This window comes from Hoplias malabaricus, chromosome 2 (assembly GCF_029633855.1).
Source record: "Hoplias malabaricus isolate fHopMal1 chromosome 2, fHopMal1.hap1, whole genome shotgun sequence".
Classification (NCBI taxonomy): Eukaryota; Metazoa; Chordata; class Actinopteri; order Characiformes; family Erythrinidae; genus Hoplias; species Hoplias malabaricus.
The window spans coordinates 38252881-38271750 of record NC_089801.1 but is presented as its reverse complement, the minus strand read 5'-3'; the positions used below and the strand labels follow the sequence as shown (position 1 = coordinate 38271750).

General features: G+C 38.9%; 2 protein-coding genes and 1 long non-coding RNA gene across 3 annotated transcripts; 2 read left to right on the top strand and 1 right to left on the bottom strand.

Moving 5' to 3' along the window:
- Positions 1-1527: 1527 nt before the first annotated feature.
- LOC136684741 (uncharacterized) lies at positions 1528-14104 on the bottom strand. The gene is made up of 3 exons (XR_010799846.1): positions 13970-14104; positions 2362-2480; positions 1528-1847 (listed from the first exon to the last, which is right to left on the bottom strand). It is a non-coding gene; the product is annotated as an uncharacterized lncRNA (long non-coding RNA).
- On the top strand, positions 3015-7296 carry alkbh6 (alkB homolog 6). The gene is made up of 6 exons (XM_066660291.1): positions 3015-3461; positions 3559-3627; positions 4456-4516; positions 4764-4915; positions 5292-5390; positions 5582-7296. The coding sequence occupies exons 1-6, from the start codon at positions 3408-3410 to the stop codon at positions 5846-5848; spliced, it is 702 nt and encodes a 233-aa protein (XP_066516388.1). The 5' UTR covers positions 3015-3407; the 3' UTR covers positions 5849-7296.
- On the top strand, positions 7926-18717 carry capns1a (calpain, small subunit 1 a). Its single transcript, XM_066659238.1, has 11 exons — positions 7926-8060; positions 10350-10422; positions 13179-13215; positions 15094-15186; positions 15266-15323; positions 15699-15763; positions 16123-16191; positions 16458-16536; positions 16617-16733; positions 17957-18015; positions 18255-18717. The coding sequence occupies exons 2-11, from the start codon at positions 10376-10378 to the stop codon at positions 18279-18281; spliced, it is 651 nt and encodes a 216-aa protein (XP_066515335.1). The 5' UTR covers positions 7926-8060; positions 10350-10375; the 3' UTR covers positions 18282-18717.
- Positions 18718-18870: the final 153 nt, after the last annotated feature.

Genomic DNA, 18870 nt, shown 5'->3' with positions numbered 1-18870 from the left:
CACTCACCGCCTGACTCACAGTTAAACCTGCTCTGCCGCAGTTCCATACATCAATGACATCCCAAGGTCTTTGAGAATAATCAGAGCATACAGTAACAGCAGCTCAGACAAATACCAACATCACACATCCTCGAGATTAGACAGTAGCTCTGGGTTGGATTCAGGAAGCTTCCTGGTGCTTCTCCCAGAATATACAAACTGAGAAAGTTCTTGGTCTGCACTGAGCACAGTGTGAGATATCACTGAGACCTCATACTCCAGAGGAGACACAGGACATTCCTGGACAAACATCTGAGCAGCAGGAGACACAAGTTACAGTCTCCACCCTCTCTCCATCTGACATCAGTGTCCTCCTGGAGACACTACACACATATAAATGAGACATTGCAGAGATATTAAGGATACGCAATAGAGGTTTTAAGAGATATTATGGATATTAATGAGAAACTACAGATATATTTAGAAGATACTGCAGACATGTTAAAGAGGAACTACAGTGATTAAGTAGATACTGCAGAGACATTAAAGGGACTACAGGTGCTTTAAGGAGGATCTACAGAGATATCAACAACAGTACAAAGGTTTTAAGGAGGAACTACATAGACATACTGAGTCTTCCTAATGAGAAAGATGTATTGTATAGGCATAGGTCGTACATTCTCTCCGACCCTCCCTTACTCTTATGCTCCCTCTTTTCTTTCAGTGTAAGATAGTTATAGAGAGGATTTGATGATAAGAATCAGGTTGTCAAGGCGACAGGTTTGCCGCTCTGAGGGTATTCCTGTCACGACTGCATCGCTATGCCGCCGTAACCCTGGCAACCCAGAGCTCCTCAGCATCCACACTGAGAGCACCAGGTGAATGCAGTGAAACACCACCACTGCTTGAGAAGCTTCAAGCTAATTAGCGACAACTCCGCTAGTCAGGCTAACCTAAACGGAATTAGCGAATTACGCCATCGCCAAAAACATTGTACAAAAATCCCTCTAAATGTGCTGTAGTGTAATGTGTGTGCGTGTGTGTGTGTGTTCAGAATGATAAACACCATTATGATTACACCATATGTCCACTGGCTACTTTATTGCCAACACCTCTGTTATATTTCAATTTAGTTTTCCACAGTGATTAGCTACTTCTATATTAATTTACTTATTTATTTATTCCTTCAGCTCTAAATGTACACTCACTGTAGGCAGAGAATGTATATACTCCAAAGTTATGTACTTGATGAATTCCATCACTCCTGTCTCTAGAGAGGAATCAAGTACATAACTTTGTTTACAAGGCTGAATGCCATCAAATCTTCACAAAAATTTTCCTCCACTTAGTGTAAAGCCTTTCCAGAGAACAGAGGACTCTAGCAAAGAAAGGAGCACACTCCAGTTCCGCTGACACATCGAATGAGCAGGTGTTCACTTTATTAGAAACCCCTGACCTTAAAGAGTGTGTTCTTCCTAATGTGTGGCCTGGTCAGTCTAGTCAGTCACTAAAGGTGCTCTTTAAAGTCTTAACAGGTTACAGCAGTGAATCAACAGCATCATGTCTGTGGCGCACAAAGAGAAGAATGGCATGAAGGGAAAAAATAGAAAAGAAAAGAAAAAAGACCCTCATACTGCAGTGGACTACACCATCACTGTTCTCAGGTCAGAGAAGTGTCCAGAGCTGGGTTTTCTCTACTCCTCTGTTTCTTCTGAACAAACACAGCTTGGCTGCAGCATGAAGGGGCTCTGCTGCGGATTCTATCAGGAGTCTGATCAATAACTGTTAATGACGGCCAACCGGAGCTGATTCAAGATGCGGCTCGCATGCTGCCGTTGCCATGGAAACCTTCGCTGCAGTGCTGCGGGCTGAAATTGGGAGTCAGAGAGGGAAAAAAACGGGGAGGGAGGTGGAGGGGGCAAGAGATTCAGGTGGGATGGGTGAATAAGAAAAAGAAGAGCAAAAGACACTATTGCCTGCACTCTGCTTAAAAAATACGACAGGGTTATCATTAGTTATAGTGCATTTTCCGATTTATCATTCCTGGCTCAACAGTAGAACCCCACAGTTAAGAGTTGTGGTTGTGATAAAGGTTTATTTATTATAGTGTAATTGTCCAAGTATGAGGTTCAGCCTCTTACAGCCTGCTACCCATCGTTCCACAACTCTCAAATGAGCAGGGGAGACCTAGTGACTTTCTATTAAATACAAAATACACGTTTATTTTTGCATAAAATAATCACAATATATTTATTTATCTTTTGTAAGTGATACTTCGTGCTCAGGTTTGAGGTGGGTTCGATAGTCTGCCTAGACACATTGTACAGGGCACTAAGCCATTTCAGGGTGTCACACACTAACATGTGTGGTTATTCCACCTACCAACAAGTGTATTTGCACTGTGGGAAGGAAACCGGCGCACCCAGAGGAAACCCACGCAGGCACAGGAAGAACACACCTTCTGAACAATACGGCGAATGAGGCTTAGGACCCACAAGACACTGATCAGGATGAAGAAAGAAAGAACAGAAAGAATTATTGAATTCATTGATGCATGCTTTAGGTCAGGGGTGTCAAACCAGATCCACGGAGGGCCGTGTGGGTGCAGGTTTTCTTTTCAACCATGCAGACGCCACACCTCATTCCACCTGTTTTTAATCATTGGATCTAATCAATAGATCTTGACTTTCAGTAGTGTGGGGCTTTTGTGTGGTTGAAAAGAACACCTGCACCCACACGGCCCTCCGTGGATTTGGTTTGACACCCCTGCTTTAGGTCAACATCTTAACTTCAACTGTTGTTTCTCATGCATCGTTCATAATCACTTAATACATTTGTGTAGGGAGCTTTTCGGGGCAACTTTGCCACTGTGAAAAATTCATTCAGTATGTTTCTATTTAATGGAGCATTTTCCATGTATATTGGGTGAGATTTATAAAGCTTAAACTTTGAAAATATGGTGGGGTGCCCGATTTATACTCTTCTGTCCGGTAGGGGCGGTATGGACTTTTTCTCCTTCAACAATGCGCCCTCAAACACCAACGAAGTGACAGAAACTCGGCAGTTTTCGCGTTTTAACGGCACTGAAACAATTTAAAAACAGGATGATTCAGATTATGAGTAATTAAACACACGCCTTTAAAAAATTATAAGGTGTGCTTTACGCTTTTCAAGCTTTAGTTTCGAAGGAGACTCCAAGACTGACAGTCGTCTTCGTCTCAAATCTAGCTCTTCTGCCCTACATAGGGGACACTATCTAGGGCCCTAGGACCTTTGCAACGTTTAGGTGCCGTAGAAGATGGCCGTGTTCGTGACTCGTTTGCTACAACCACGCGTCAATTTGAGACAGAGCCGACGTTAGATTCGATTGTTTGTCAGTGCTAAATATAAATTCAGGTGTTTGCAGTATTTACAGCGTTTTATGAATAATGGATAAACTGTGTACGGTGTCTGAAGAGCTGGAAAAATACATTGTAAAGGACGTAAGTGCGGTTTTATGTTGCTTGCTTCATTTTTAAATGATACTCTTTTCAGTTCAGATCAATTAAAGTCAGTTGTCATTTTATTTCGTGAACACAGGCGCCTCCAACTGTTTACTACGTTCCGGACTTCATAACAGAAGCAGAGGAGCAGTATCTCTTACAACAGGTAGAGCTCCTCCAGTTTAAAACAAGTGTTTAGCATTGTTAGCATGTCCCTGTTTTTATGTACTAAAAGATATATCATGAGTGAATATTTAATCACTGCAGTGGCAGCGCATTTCAGTTTTGAAACTGCAGCATTCCAAACATGGATTCAGACAGCCAGGGTTTCTTACATCACATACCTAATGAACCAATTCTCTCAACTTGTGGGTGGGGCTTCTGAGCTGCATGTGAGCAGCAGAGGTGAAGGTGTAAAGTTAAATTTGAACCACATTCACTAAATTAGGGTTGTAATATATATTAGGAAAAATAACTTGTAAATATGAATGTTTGAACAGTGGTGAGTTTTAGGGGTTATGTTGAAGAAAAAAGGGGGACTTTAATTGAGAAATGGACAGAAAATAATCAGTAGATGCTTTAGAGAAGTCGCACATGAGCCATGTCTCTGTAACCAATTGCAAGTGTCATTAAAAGAAGTAATAAGTCCCTTAGTAGTGGAACTGTGTTTTCTGGAGTAATGACACTGATAAGATGTAGTGAAGAGGTTATGATCCAGATTCAACACAAGCTTGATCAATGTGAAGCAGTTACACAAGTTGAAGGAATGAATGATTATGTTTCTTCTTCCATGGGGCCACACATTGCTGATCTTATATAATACAAAGTGTTTCCATATGAGCAGAGTCTGCTACTACTACCAAAGGTGGATACTCTTCATTTCAGAAGACACAGGTGTCTACACATGTGTGGATATAAAATATTCCATATACGCCTAGCTTGTTTGGTCCTGTCCAGCAGATGTGTCTGTAACTAACCTGTGTGTGATACTCAGGTTTACAGAGCCCCCAAACCCAAATGGACGCAGTTGTCTGGGAGGAGACTACAAAACTGGGGTATGTGTTTCTTCCAGATATCACTGGTGTGTTTTTGCTGTTAAAGTCAACAAAACATGCCGTACTAGCAGGAGTGCTGAAAGTTCCTGTTCTTGCCTCTCGTAGCATGTCAATGGCTTTAGATCAGACAAGAATTTGCCTATAAAAATCTAGTCACCAGGACAGTACTGATTGTGTTGTGAGCCAGGTGCAGTGTGGTTGAGATGATATTGGAGTTAACTGTGATAGGTTTTCTGTCTTTATCCAGGTGGATTGCCTCATCCTAAAGGAATGCTGGCAGAGAAGCTTCCTGATTGGCTGTTCTCATACACAGAGAAAATATCTGTCCTTGGTGCCTTCGCAGGGAAATCAGCCAATCACGTCTTAGTCAACGAGTACAAGCCTGAGGAGGGCATTATGGTGAGATGTGAATTTTGTTGTTTGTTTTAAAGATTTGCTGCAGATTTTTTTAAACACTTCTTGGTTGAAATTGGTCCACAAAAATATCTGGATGGAAGCATGATAAACTGACCATTCGTGAAGAACTAGAGGCTGACTAACAGAGACGGCAAATAAAATGGAGGTGTTTCCGAGAGAGTGCACAGTTTTTAACAACATTTTTATTCTTCATACATTTGTACTAGTGCAACACACACATCCTACATGTTAAGTAAAACACTTAACACTATGACCATTTGTCACTGTGCGGATGTGGACCTATATTGGCATTTCAAGTAAACCTACAGCATCTCTCTCTCTCTCTCTCTCTCTCTCTCACACACCCACACCCACACAGCCCCACGAAGATGGTCCTCTTTACCACCCCACTGTAACCACTATCAGCCTGGGCTCCCACACTCTTCTGGACTTCTACAAACCTGTCGATCAAACTCAGGTACATGCCACACACTCCAGTTAAATGGGTCACATCACAGATTAATTTTTCCACCCAATAATTACATTGTATTATCTTGTTAATTAGTATTAACCAACACATTTTAAAAGTACTGTATACTGATTATTGAATACATAGGAGATAAAGAATAATGTGGAATCAATTTGCCTCTCTCTCTCTCTCTCTCTCAGCCAGTTCCTCAGACGGAGGAGGGTCGCTACGTGATGTCGTTGTTGCTACGGCAACGGAGTTTGCTGATGTTGCAGGATGAGATGTATAAGAGTTACCTGCATGGTATTCAGCCAGTTACCGTGGATACCCTGACAGAGCGAGTGGTGAACTTGACAGCAGCAGGTGGGCAAGTGGGTGAGGCATTGACCCGTGGCACCAGGGTCTCCCTGACTATTCGCCATGTCCCCAAAACCTGCCACGCAAACCTGCAACTCTACAGGAAGTGATACACATACGGAGTCCCCAAAACCTTGAAGTGACTGACTACTAATAGACCTTCATGATGAGACTTTTTAAGGCATAGTGACTAAATCTCTGTTTCCTGTATCTATATGGTTCTGATAATCATCACAGATATTAATTTCAATGCATTTACTTGTACTTCACAGTATTTCATCCATTTTTCAGAAAACATCATCCACAAAGCTGCTTAAAGGAACACTATGTAATATTTTTACCTTACAGTTACAGCTTCAAAATCCTTGTGATGCTTCACTTATCTTCACTAGAATTCCTTCAACAAATGACCACAAATGTGTCCCTCTGCAAACTAGCACCCTCTCACACATCAGCTAAAGAAAGCCTATGCTGAGATTTAAATATGGATACAGACATTGACTTCTGTGGTTTTTTCCTTTGTACACGTTCTCAACATAAATTGAGCAGCACTCCCGGAAACATGGCGTCCGTGAAGCCGATCGTTCAAGCCTCACTCATACGCTCTGTACAAGTTCCCATGATTGATTCGGGGGGCCAATTGGCAGAGAAGGTTATGGAATATCCCATTGTCAATTTCTCTGTGGTGATATAAGTAAAAATAACTCCTGTCCATATTTTCCAATGCATTTTATGGCCTCAGACCACCAGCTCCTCCACTATCACAATGTGGATTGTTGCCAGAGACTTTTGTCCCTGAGCTGTTTCCTTTAATGGATGTGTTGTTTAACACCCAGACCAATGTAAAGGACGCATGGGAGTGTGGGACAGTGATGGTTACTGTGCTTGAAACGGATGTCTTTGTGTTCGTACATGGAGAAATAATGAGCCTCTCAGCCTGAAAATATTTGATGAAAGTGAAGCTGTTTAAACATTTTGAAAGACTTTACAAAAACTCCAACTTTAACCCGAATGTTATCACTTTGCCAAGGTATGTTTTATCTGTGAAGTTTGCTTCTTTACTTTTTCAAGTTGTTTTTGGAGCTAAAGACGTATAAGATATTTAGTGACATCTAGTTGACGTCTGTTACTTATTTACATTAGCCTTGCAGCTCCTGGGCAAATACAGACTCAAACTTCAGACAGCCGTTCCTTTAACTGTATGAATTGCTAACGCACTTCACTCTGATGAAAACAGAAATCGGAGCCTGCGGGTGCTTCGTGCTGACCGTGACTGAATTAAAACTCATTTATGAATTTTGTTTCGTCAGCAGTTGGTGAAATCTTCATTCTACAAAGCACTCATCTAGGTTTTCTTTTTCATTTCAGAAAATCAGGGACAATGCTGTAAGGAAAACAATTTTCTTCTTTTATCAAATAAAATTCTATTTTTCAGACAAAGAGACACTGCTGTGCTGTCTTTCAGTTTTACAAACTGTTTGTGGATAGCAAACATAGCTTAAGTGGGTGGAGGAGTTGCTGGAAAAACTAGTACCACTTGGACAGAATACAGGCAGTGCAAACAATACCCTACTACGATTACATTTTCCAGCCTCTACACACTTATAAATTATGATGAAGGTTATTAAAGGAAATATTTCTATATAGAATCCTGAGCACTTCAAGCATGTTTTGCATGATTAAAGGGTTCTTGGCATCATGAAATTGTTCTTCAGATTGATGGAGAATGTGCTAATGTTTAAAGTGTGTTAAAGTTTATAAAACAGGTTTTTCACTCCATGATCTAACTGAATGCTGGTGGATGTTTGCTTTCTTTCTTTCTTTCTTTCTTTCTTTTTAATATTATGACACTTTGTAGATCTAAAATTGCATAATGTACTCAATCTATTACGCTAACCCCAGGTATAATTTGGGCTGTGGATCATTCTCAACACTGCAGTGACACTAATGTGGTGGTGATATGATGCACTGGTTCAAGTGGATCTGGCACAGCAGTGCTGAGAATGATCCAACACCCAAATATTACCTACTCCCAGGTCCTGACCATTGAAGAACATAATGAAAGTAGTCAGACAATGTATGCAGAGCAACTGATGTACTACAGTTTGTAATGGTAGAAATACAGAGTATGGTCAGTGGAGCTGAGAGAATGGACAAGAGTTTAGAAACAAAGAGGGGTATTTGACTACAGTGTGGAAACATTTGCAGAGGTCCACATGGGCCCTTTAATAGATCAGTCATGGTCCACACCCTATGGGCGTCTCAGCTGTAAAATCAGCAAAGCCGCACGGGCGGAGAAATAGAAAGTACTACTCTGTTTTGGTAAGGTTTACGTTTTTATTTAATTCTTATTCTAAAAAAAATATTTAGAGGATTTTCTGTAGACACAAGCGTTAAAAACTAACTTTGATATTCATTCCTGTTTATATTGCGTAATATTTGATGCTGCTTCTTGGAATTTCCCGTTCCACCTTAACAAGCGCAGCGGCCCTTAATGAAGCTGCTGCGCCTTTTAAGGTGGAACGAATAATTCTAAGAGCAAGGCAGATTCAGCGCTATATAAACAAGCAAATAAAAACTAACCAATGCTTAATGTAGTTTGAACACGTATCGTAAGTGATTAGTGTGATAAATTACCCATAATCGTATCATTTTAAACAATATTTAAACATATTCCTCATAGGCGTCTAACTGCTTTAGATTGTTGTACTGTAACGATACCTTGAGTTGTTTGCCCTTTTATATGCTTTTGTCGACGTTTTATTACACTACGTTTTAATATTGCAGTCCATTATTCCAGTAGTCCAATATTCAGACTTAAGTTAAAGTTTCGCATTTCCCGTGACGTTAAGGTTAATTAGCTATCACTAGCTAATATTCGGCTTATTGTTCCGTTCCACTTTAAAAGACTTAACGCTCAAAATTTAGGTGACAAGGCTTTACTAGTTTTAACAATCTTAACAACTGTGATCAGTGATGTATAAAAACACGTGTTAAAATAATAATAATAATAAAGTCATTTTAAATGTTATACCCCAAAGCTCCATGCCACCTTAAAAACTTTAAAGCTTGGTCTGCTTTGCGAAAGTAGGCTAAAACAAAGCTTTTTTTCCTTTGAAAAAGCTTACTTCCTTTGAAAGATAGCCATGAATTGTAGATAGCTATATGTAGTGAATTTGACTGTTAAAGGTAGTCCTATTCCACATTAAAAGCTTGGTCTAGTCTAGCAAAGCAGAGCCAAGACGAGGCTTTATTAGGATTCATAAACCTGAGTAACCAGTCTGGTAGATAATTAACCAAACAAAAAGCTATATTAGATGCTTTTAAATCTTAAGAGTTCATAATGTGTAGTTTTATGTTTACCAGTTTTTCTGGTATGCAGCAGCAAAATAAAAGTACCACATGCACCGATGATTCAACAAGAATATGCTTCAGCTCTGTCTAAGCTGAAAAATGTAATTTTTGACTAGTTGTTTAGCACATTAATTGTGAACTACAGGGTTTTTGTCCTGGTTGAGTGTGGAGGAATTCCCTGTAGTTGTGTGTAGTTAGGCGTGTCTGTAAACTCCGCTCCACAAGGCTGAGGCGAGGAAGAAAAGCCTGGTTTGAAAAGATACTAATCTCTCAGGAGGTGATTCATTTCATTCATGATTCATCCTCAGTGTCGCTCACAAAGAAAGAGTTAACCACAAAACTGCCAGTGGGAATTATATCTCGCAGTCTGCTTGTTTGGGTACTAAAAAACTAAATGATTCTTGAGGGTAGGTTAAAAAAGCTTTGAAAGATCTATCCTAAATAAAAATAAAAATCAAAGTCAATGAGTTAAAAAGCCCAATTTTATCTTGTGATAAAGTTTACATCTCTTAGAAATCCTGTACACTTAGTAAAATGAGGTCATTTTGTTTATCAACTTTTTTCCAGGGAAACAGAATGAGTCAGAAGTGAGAGAAAGTAAATTAAAAAAATGAGTTGATAAGGAAAGAGATACAGAGGTTATCCAGTTGTGTTAGCAATATTTTAAAGATGTTTTGCTGAGAATAAGTACATCTTCAGTTATCAAATAAACAGATGTTACAACAGAGATCTGGGTATAAATAAATAATGGTGATTTTTTTTGAGTTGTGATTGTGAATTAAACTGTTAATATTTTATACAATTTAAGGTCCAGTCCTATACTTGTAATTAAGATTTGTCTTTCTGAACACTGAATGAATATTACATGACTGTCATGTACTTGTGGTCCTTGTCCTGTACTTAGCACAGTGTTTGGCTAACTATGACTGGCCTCTGTTGTAGAAGCTAGATAGCCCTGTTTAAAGCTAAATTTAATTTAAAGTAAATATTTCAGTGCTGGCTGCAATTTTTTAAACAGTTGTCTGCTGCTGATCAATGTGCTGAAGCGTACTGGTTACTCTGCGGACAAACCCAGAAACCATGTGTGTAGTAGTCTGTATTTAGGGTTGTATAAATTGCTCTCATTCTAGTCATTCTAGACCACATTACTGCTGAACCGTCTACACAAGCCCAGTTCGTTAACAGCTCTGGTATTTGCTTTTGATTCTCTCTGGTAGTTCACCCTCCCCATATTTTCTTTTCTTCTCTTTCTTACAGAGAGATCCCACTCACCAGTGCCAAAGATGTTTACGGCCAAGCAGATAATCGGTGGACTCATCGATGTGGTCAGGTGAGTGTCAGAAGATTTGGGGCTTGTTTCTCAGATAATTAAATCCTAAACTGATTAGGCAGTGAGTCAGCATTGTATTGGGAAATAGTTTGCACAGACCACACCTAAGCCATGCCTGTCAGTATTTAGCATAAAGCATGATTTTCTTTGAGAATATGAGCATAGAAAAAATGACAAATGCTGCGCATTAGCATTAATACTGCTAAAAACATTTTCTCCAAAAGTTTGTTCACTCTTGAAAAACTGCATCATGTAGTCAGTAAAATCTAACATGCAGAAACGTATTCACTTAAATGGGGAAAGCCCATAACGCTCAACCAGTCACTTTGGTTTTTTTTTTTTTTTTTTTTTTTTTTTACTGTTCTGTCCTTTACTTTAAGTGTTTTGATGTAAATCTCCTGTATTTTTAGTCTTTCTTAAAAAAGAAAAATAATAATTGACGGTAACATTGATGGTAGGCACAACAAGCCATTGACACCTGTTTGATGTGTTTTCTACAATCCCCTTCAGTAGAGCAGATGACAATATGTAGAACATTAGCTGTAACAAACAGCAATTGTCTATAAAACAAGAGAAGAAGGGAAAGTGGATAATGGAGAGGAAAACAACAGGGTGAAGATTCAAGGAGGAATGAATGTGAGAGGGATGATGTACCTGCAAAAAAAAAAAAGGCTACAAGTTTGTGAAGTTATCTCCTCATTAGGGAGGAGGTTTACCTGCACTCAGTGAAGAGAAACGTGCAAATCCTTGTAAAATTGATAATAATAAAACCTTTATGTGGATAATGGTAAGTGTGGTGGGTTTTCTGTCCCCTCACGTTCCCTTACTTTTAATTCAAATATTGAGAGGTATGGAAGGGACATGAAGGTATATCAGAAAGCCTTTTGCCCTCCTGCAAAGTTAATTAAGCAATAATACACGAGGGGGAGTGCTAACAACGTGAGATATTTGCATTGGTGCGCTGTGGTCGAAGATCAGTACACCAGTGCAAATATCTCATGCTATAGTATGAACCTCGAGTGCATTATTGCGCTTATACCATAGTTCATAACCACCATTTATTAATAGGTTTTAACATAAGGAAATTGGTTTGTTTATCAATCCTCCACAAGGTATAACAGTTCCAGTCACTCTCACATTCCCTTTTGCTCTTTTCAACGAATTCTGGATCTTTAACTTGTGCTATGTTGGACCCATCCAGGATTTTTTAACTTTGGTTCTCTCTAGCGAGCCGGTCCGTGTTCACACCAGATTTGTTGAGAAACAATGCTGCATTATTCAGAGCTGCTCTCTGTCAACATCAGGACAGAAGTAGAGATAAACGCGTCAAGTCAATAAAATGTCATGGTTTAACCATTGTTTACAGCGGATTCAGAGCGTAGTGATATATAAATATATATCATATATTAAAAGATGGCAAGTTCTCTCCAAGTTAAAAGTGAGTATTTGAGTATCACTCTAGAGTATCGCTTTTTCTGAGTGGACAGCTGCCCACCTGTCCAGCTGGATACTGATTGGATGACTGTCAAACTCTCCTGCTACCTGCTCCAGCCCAGCTGCCCATGCTCTAGCTACTGCCACTTGCCATGGACTAGCTGCCCACCCTATATTGAAATTTTCATGGACTCCTAACTATTACTACTACAACAACAATTAATAAGAATAATACAAATATTGTCCTCCTTATATATGATTGATTCAGTACACGTGAGCATAACAACAGACCTATTTGGTGGATAGGGTCCTTTTTATTTTTGTCAATAATTTGTCGGTAGATTGACCATGGAAGGATAGATCCCTCCTTGTGAGTCTTGGTTCCTCCCAAGGTTTCTTCCTCAGCAACAAGGGGAATTTGTCTTGCCATTGTCACCCCTGGCTTGCTCATCTGGGGTTTTACATTTCATGTTCTGTCTTTACTGGAATTCTCTGAAGCTGCGTTGTGAGAACATCCGTTGTAAAAAGTGCTATACGAATCAATTAGATTTGATGTGATTTGACATAGATGTAGCATCCCCCCCCCCCCTTTAAGTATTTAACGTTCCACTGTACCATAATTCAATGTGCAAACGGAAAGGAACCGGTTTCCCGTTGGGTGAAAAAGTTCAGGCACAGTGCTGTCTTGTAAGTGCTGGTGACGTTGCTAGGTTACATGTATTTTGCAGAGTGATACCTGAAGAGATTTGGTCAGAGTGACAATATCGTGTAATATTGGCACTCCTGGAACGTCTCTCAGACAATTTTGCAAGGTCAGAACTAACTGTAGTATAATCTAGATTAATCCTGACCCATGAATTTACAGATAGCAAAAAACATTTAGCTTTTTTTTTTTTTTTAAGCTTTGCCTTTGTTTTGCTCTCATTTGTAGCCGTTTTCACTTAATTCCCTTCTCTGTTCTTGATTTCTCCATTTTTACTCTGTTCTCTTATGCGTGCTCACATATGAACATGGATTTAGCGCTGTGATTGGAAAGACTCAGACAAGGGGGCGGGGCAATATTAAAGTCTCAGCACTTGACATCAGGAGCAGAATCAGAACAACTTGTTTTATCGCAGGTTTTCTTACTTGGACAGCAGACACAGTGTGTGGGTTGATGGGCTGGAAATTGATTAAATGTATTAATTTGTAAAACATAGAAGAACTAATGCATTTAAAATTGATTTATATGGTTGAGATGTCCTTCAAGTAAAGGATTTTTATGGATAATGTACTTTTATGTGAAATTTCTATCATGACGTTGTTTTCTCTTCCGTTCACAGCAACCTGGGTCCTGGCATGTTCGTGCCCTCAGACCCTGTAAGTGATGAGGCTTATTCTTTTTGTTTGTTTGTATGTGATAGTATTACACACAAGTGTGTCTTCTCTAATGTGTGTGGTTCTCGAATACCCCATCATTGGATCATTGTTATTTTACATCATTAATCCATAGCAGTGATTAATATTACAGCTCAGAGACCCATCAGTACATTGGTTAAACAGGTGTTTATCATCGTAAATGGGACCAGCCATTGTTAGAGCACTAATCTAATTGTTATAGATATCTTTGTAGCATAAAGACATTAATTAAAAGGGAATCACGTGCACGTGGTACTGTCAACTAACTCTACATATTGATATTAAGTTATATTTTTACATATAATGATTATATAATTATATATATAAAAAATTCTGTTTTGACAGTATTCTTTACTGTCCATTTGCCTATTTTTGTAGTAATTATTATGGGCTGTAATGTAATTATAGTAAGGCTGTATCAACATTTTTCATACCGTCTCAAAATATCGCGGTATACGGTATTACCGTGGGGAGGAGGTGGTCTCTCGGGCTGCGCTAAACCTTAGATATGCTATATCAGTGAGCACAAAGTCGAGTGAATTTAGCTAAACACAGCCCGACAGTGAACACTGACACACGTTTTGACGATAAAAACGCGTTTCTGAGAGAGTAAATTTCAGCAACTGGTGCTGAAGGAACAGAAAAGTTCGAAAAATAAGTGAAATAAGACGGTGTACAGGCTTAAAACACACATTTAGAGGATAAAGCCACATACCTGTGAGCACAAAGTCGATTGAAGGATTTTCTGAGAATTTTGTCAGTTTGCAGCTTTCTTCCACTCCTTTTTATTTATTTATTTTATTATCTAAACTCACCGCTAAACTCGCACTGCGGTGGAAAACTGGGCTTGTGTTTTATCCCCCACCCGTTTTCAGACAGTGACATCAGCAGTCAGTGAGCTCCCATAGCGCCCCCTCCCTGTGGCGCTCTTAAATGCACATGAACATTTGAGCCGACTTTTAAAAAGACACAATAGAAATGACACGCCACACATACGTCATAATTACCGCCCTCGGTTTATGATATCGTCCACATTTTTAAACAGCGGTATACGGTGCTGTCGTTATACCGCCCGAGTTTAATAATTATAATCACATTTTATTTCTATAGCAGTTTTGAAGGGCTTTTACATATCCACAAAAAATAGGATGAACAACACAAGAACAGCCAAATAAACCTTCAATCCAAGGAGAACCAAACAAAGAATCTTTTCTATATGAGATAATGGAACAAATGAAATGAAAAAGCAAGTAATACAATTATCAATTTAAAGAAAATATGTAAAAGTAATTAATTATGAATAATGCTGAAATCATGTGACTGATCATATGCTATGTTTCAAATTGTGGTTTAAAATGTCCGCTGAGCCTGAGTCTGCCTGTTTATTACTTGCACAGTTTGGGTGCCTAGTGGATGAAGGCTGCTCCCAAAGTTTTCTGAGGAGGACTTTGTAGGGTCATGAAAAGACATAAACAAGAACTCAGACATGTAGCAGGGAGCGAAACCATTAAGAGCTTTGTACACTAGTAGAAGGACTTTAACATCAGTTAGATGGAAGACGTCTGATTTAAGTTTTAATTTACACATTAGCAAGGTGAGGGGGAAAAAAAACAGCGTCTAAGATTACACCCAAACATATGTTAAAAGATGTCAGCTTTAAACTAACCCTGCTTCTAAACTTGTATTGAACATGAAAATGTTCTGTATCCATTTTTTTTGGTATGCCTTCCCATCCATTTATTCGTAGCCTGTGTGTTATTAATAGTATGTTGTTAATTTTGCTCTCTGTAGTAGTAGATTTTATTCTGACAGGTATTTTTGTGTGTGTGTGTCTTGTAGCCTCCACCTCGCAGACCATTAGCGTATGCTGAGGCGAATGAGTCAGATGAGGAAAGACAGTTCCGGAAAGTGTTCCAGCAGCTCGCTGGAGATGTGAGTGCATATCTATCTATGTATTTCTCATATATACACACAATTACACAGGGCATCAGTGTGTGTGTTGCTGTCGCAGGACATGGAGGTGAGCCCTGGAGAACTGATGAACATCCTCAACAAAATAATCACTAAACGTAAGTAAGGTACCTTGCTGACCAAATACCAGCATTACAATTATATGGCTTCCTAAATTGCATGCTGCAAATACACCTTAAAAATGTACTAAAGGACAGCTCCACAAAATTTCTCTGAATTTTCTATCAAACTTCCTCTATAACTTGATTATAGAGTTGATTGTAGATTCTCAGATTTCTGTTCAGTTGAGGTGAATAGAACCAGGCATCTACCTATCTGCAATGCAGTGATTTATACATTTTTCTTTTTAATTATATGAAGGCCTTGAATCTCCAGAACACCCACAAAGATTTCTGGAGTTGAAATAGTGCAGGATTCTAACAGTAAACGACACCAAGATTGGATGGAAGCTCATTTTTGTTTTGTCTGTGCAGATGGTGATCTGAAGACTGACGGCTTCACTATTGAATCCTGCAGGAGTATGGTAGCTGTCATGGATGTATCCTTCTCTATTCAATGATGAGTGTATGAGAATACCGGTTTTATCCCTGGTAATACCACAGGTGTCTGAGTCTGGAAGTCCAAGAGAGCACAATTGGCTTTGCTCTCTAGGTGGACCACATTTCCTACTCTCCCCTAAGTAACATAGTCCAGTTTCTCCAAAGCTGTGCCATGACAGGTTATACTAGCTTACTGGAGCATCACAAATTATTATTATTGTTATTTTTATATATATATTTTTTATTTTATGATAAAAATACTATCTAGTGTTCCTTTTGAAAGCACTGGTTTCTCTGAGAAATCATTTTGAAAATCCAGGTTAAAAGATGTTTGTTGTTGATCCTGACACTGCATAAGTCTGACAGCACAGGAAAACTGGGCTTCCATGAGTTCAAACACCTGTGGAATAATATCAAGAAATATCAGGTGAGTGTCACAACTAAACTGCTCTGTTTATGGATATGTTTGATTTTTGTTTGTGTATGAGGTAATATGTAGGTCATTGGGTTTGTTTGAACTGTGCACTGAACTGTGTTATTGGGTACATTTTAGTTCACAAAAATTAAATAGCGGCTCCCTTAATAGTTTTAATAACAGCTTCTGTATATATATATATATATTCAGGGAACGATACACCCCAGTCCACCTTATTGGTTTACTGTAGGTATTGTGTGTGTTTGTTGTTGTTTCAGGCTATCTACAAACAGTTTGATAAAGATCGTTCTGGTATGATCGGAGCAGATGAACTGCCCGGAGCTTTCAGTGCTGCAGGTAAAACTCTGCTCAAGTGACCACATTCTTGTACAGAATATTCACTACAGGCAATTATCATACTGTGTGTGTGTGTGCAGGTTTTCCTCTGAATGACCAGCTCTACAAGCTGATTATCCGCAGATACAGTGATGAGAGTGGAAACATGGATTTTGATAACTATATTGGATGCTTGGTTCGTCTGGACGCCATGTGCCGTGAGTTCATTATTTCAATTACAAACACTGCTTCCCATCCATGTCTCTCACTGATCCTGATGAAGCTCTAGTTGGGTTGTACTTAGTGTAGGAAGACTGTGTATTTGGGACCCCTTCCTTAGCTTGTGGTCACATGTAGTCATCTTTGATCTTTATAGGGAGTTAAAGACTGAAGAAGATAAATATATATATATATATATATAAATTCAAATAAAAGCAGAAAGATAATGGCAAAACAATTTATGGATGATAAACAATATGGTCAAATAAATCATAATAACATGTACAAGGCTAATATCAGTAGCTATAAAGGGAAATTAGCAAGATTTTAAATAATAAATATACACTTGGTCTGTATAATATTCATCCTTTGATTTAATAACACGCTGAATGGATTGGGATTTCTGAGCTCCAAAATGGCCTCTGCTGTGTGTTATTGCAGCTGATTCATTACTAGCTGGAAGTTAACTTACAGCACCCCCTAGAGGACAGGGTGGTGTTAGCATTTGATGTTTATATCTGCTGGGCATGTTCCTGCAGAACCTATAGCTTTAGCTGCAAGCCACATTAATCCATAAACAAACTTCATAAAGTTATTGTCCATGTTGCCAGCTCTAAATTTCCAGCTGTGCCATAACTATTAATTGTCTGAACTATATTTCATAAATTGTATTTTATATTATTCAGATTTAAAATAATTAATTCATTATCTGTAAGCGCTTATCCAGTTCAGGGTCGCGGTGGGTCCAGAGCCTACCTGGAATCATTGGGCGCAAGGCAGGGACACACCCTGGAGTGGGCGGCAGTCCTTCACAGGGCCACACACACACCCCTATGGACACTTTTGAGTCACCAGTCCACCTACCAGCATGTTTTTTTGGACTGTGGGAGGAAACCGGAGCACCCAGAGGAAACCCACAAGGACACAGGGAGAAAACACCAAGCTCCTCACTGACAGTCACCCGGAGTGGTACTCAAACCCACAACCTCCAGGTCCTTGGAGCTGTGTGACTGCGACACTACCTGCGGCACCACCATGCTGCCAGATTTTTAAATAATGAAGTTCTCAAATACAACCTTAATGTGCATTCTATTATTTGTCATTTTTGTAAGGTATATTAGAATGACACATTACATTTTCTGTTATTAGATAAAATTGTTTTGTTCAAATGAAGTAAAATTGTCCTTCTGTTTAAATAATTCTGTTTTTGCTCTTCTCACAGGTGCCTTTAAGACTCTGGATAAAGACAACAATGGCACCATCAAAGTGAATATCAAGGAGGTGAGGAGTCCGGAATCGCTGTTAAATTTACATTGTAAAGTTACTGACTAGTGTTTAGTTTATATTGATCTAAGCAAAATGAGAAGTAATCAGGTGTTCTGACATTTTGTGGATTGTGTTGTTTGATATTTCATTTTTTGATACATTTCTACCGTATGTTTTTCATTGATAGTAACAATTTTGAACTGTACTGTTAGATAGTATAGTTGTACTTAATTTTTCTATCACTCTGTTCTCAGTGGCTACAACTGACAATGTACTCCTGAACATCTACTGAACATCTGTGGCAAACTGACCTTGCTTTCATACAAATGACCTGCATTTACAACAGCCCATTAACGCCATGCACTCTCTCTATCACAACACGAAGAAAACAAGCACGAGACCCCAGAATTACTCCAATGCCCCTGTGCTTATTTACGTTTTTAGTTAATCCTATTAAATGTTACTGATGTTAATCCTATTAAATGTTACATATATTAGCTAAAATCATTTATATGAATAGGTGCCAAGAGACATCTTTACAAAGAGTCCTCTGAAAATCAATAGGGTCGAACATGGAGTTTATGTACAGCATAGTATATGACATGTATGTAAAACAAAGCGGTGCCATTAGAGCATGTATCTAGCTGGGCTGCCAAAGTGAAACGGAGGAACGAGTGGACAGCTGAAGTGCCCAATGTCCTATTTTATATTAAATAAAGGATATTAAGAAAAATTTTAAAACTTGTGTTGTCATTTATTTGTTTAATTTGGTTTACATAAAACATGTCCAGTTTGTTCAGTGTTATTTTTACTATTGAAAACGAAATTATTTTGGAATGCACATTTTATCAATGAAAGATATTTAAGGAT

What these genes read in the sequence shown, in the direction of transcription:
- alkbh6 (XM_066660291.1), top strand. Translation starts at nt 3,408, where the DNA reads ATGGATAAACTGTGTACGGTGTCTGAAGAGCTGGAAAAATACATTGTA. An exon ending in AGCCTGAGGAGGGCATTATG is followed by an intron (nt 4,916 to 5,291) that starts GTGAGATGTGAA and finishes ACACCCACACAG; the next exon opens with CCCCACGAAGATGGTCCTCT. An exon ending in AACCTGTCGATCAAACTCAG is followed by an intron (nt 5,391 to 5,581) that starts GTACATGCCACA and finishes TCTCTCTCTCAG; the next exon opens with CCAGTTCCTCAGACGGAGGA.
- capns1a (XM_066659238.1), top strand. Translation starts at nt 10,376, where the DNA reads ATGTTTACGGCCAAGCAGATAATCGGTGGACTCATCGATGTGGTCAG. An exon ending in TCCAGCAGCTCGCTGGAGAT is followed by an intron (nt 15,187 to 15,265) that starts GTGAGTGCATAT and finishes TTGCTGTCGCAG; the next exon opens with GACATGGAGGTGAGCCCTGG. An exon ending in CAACAAAATAATCACTAAAC is followed by an intron (nt 15,324 to 15,698) that starts GTAAGTAAGGTA and finishes TTGTCTGTGCAG; the next exon opens with ATGGTGATCTGAAGACTGAC.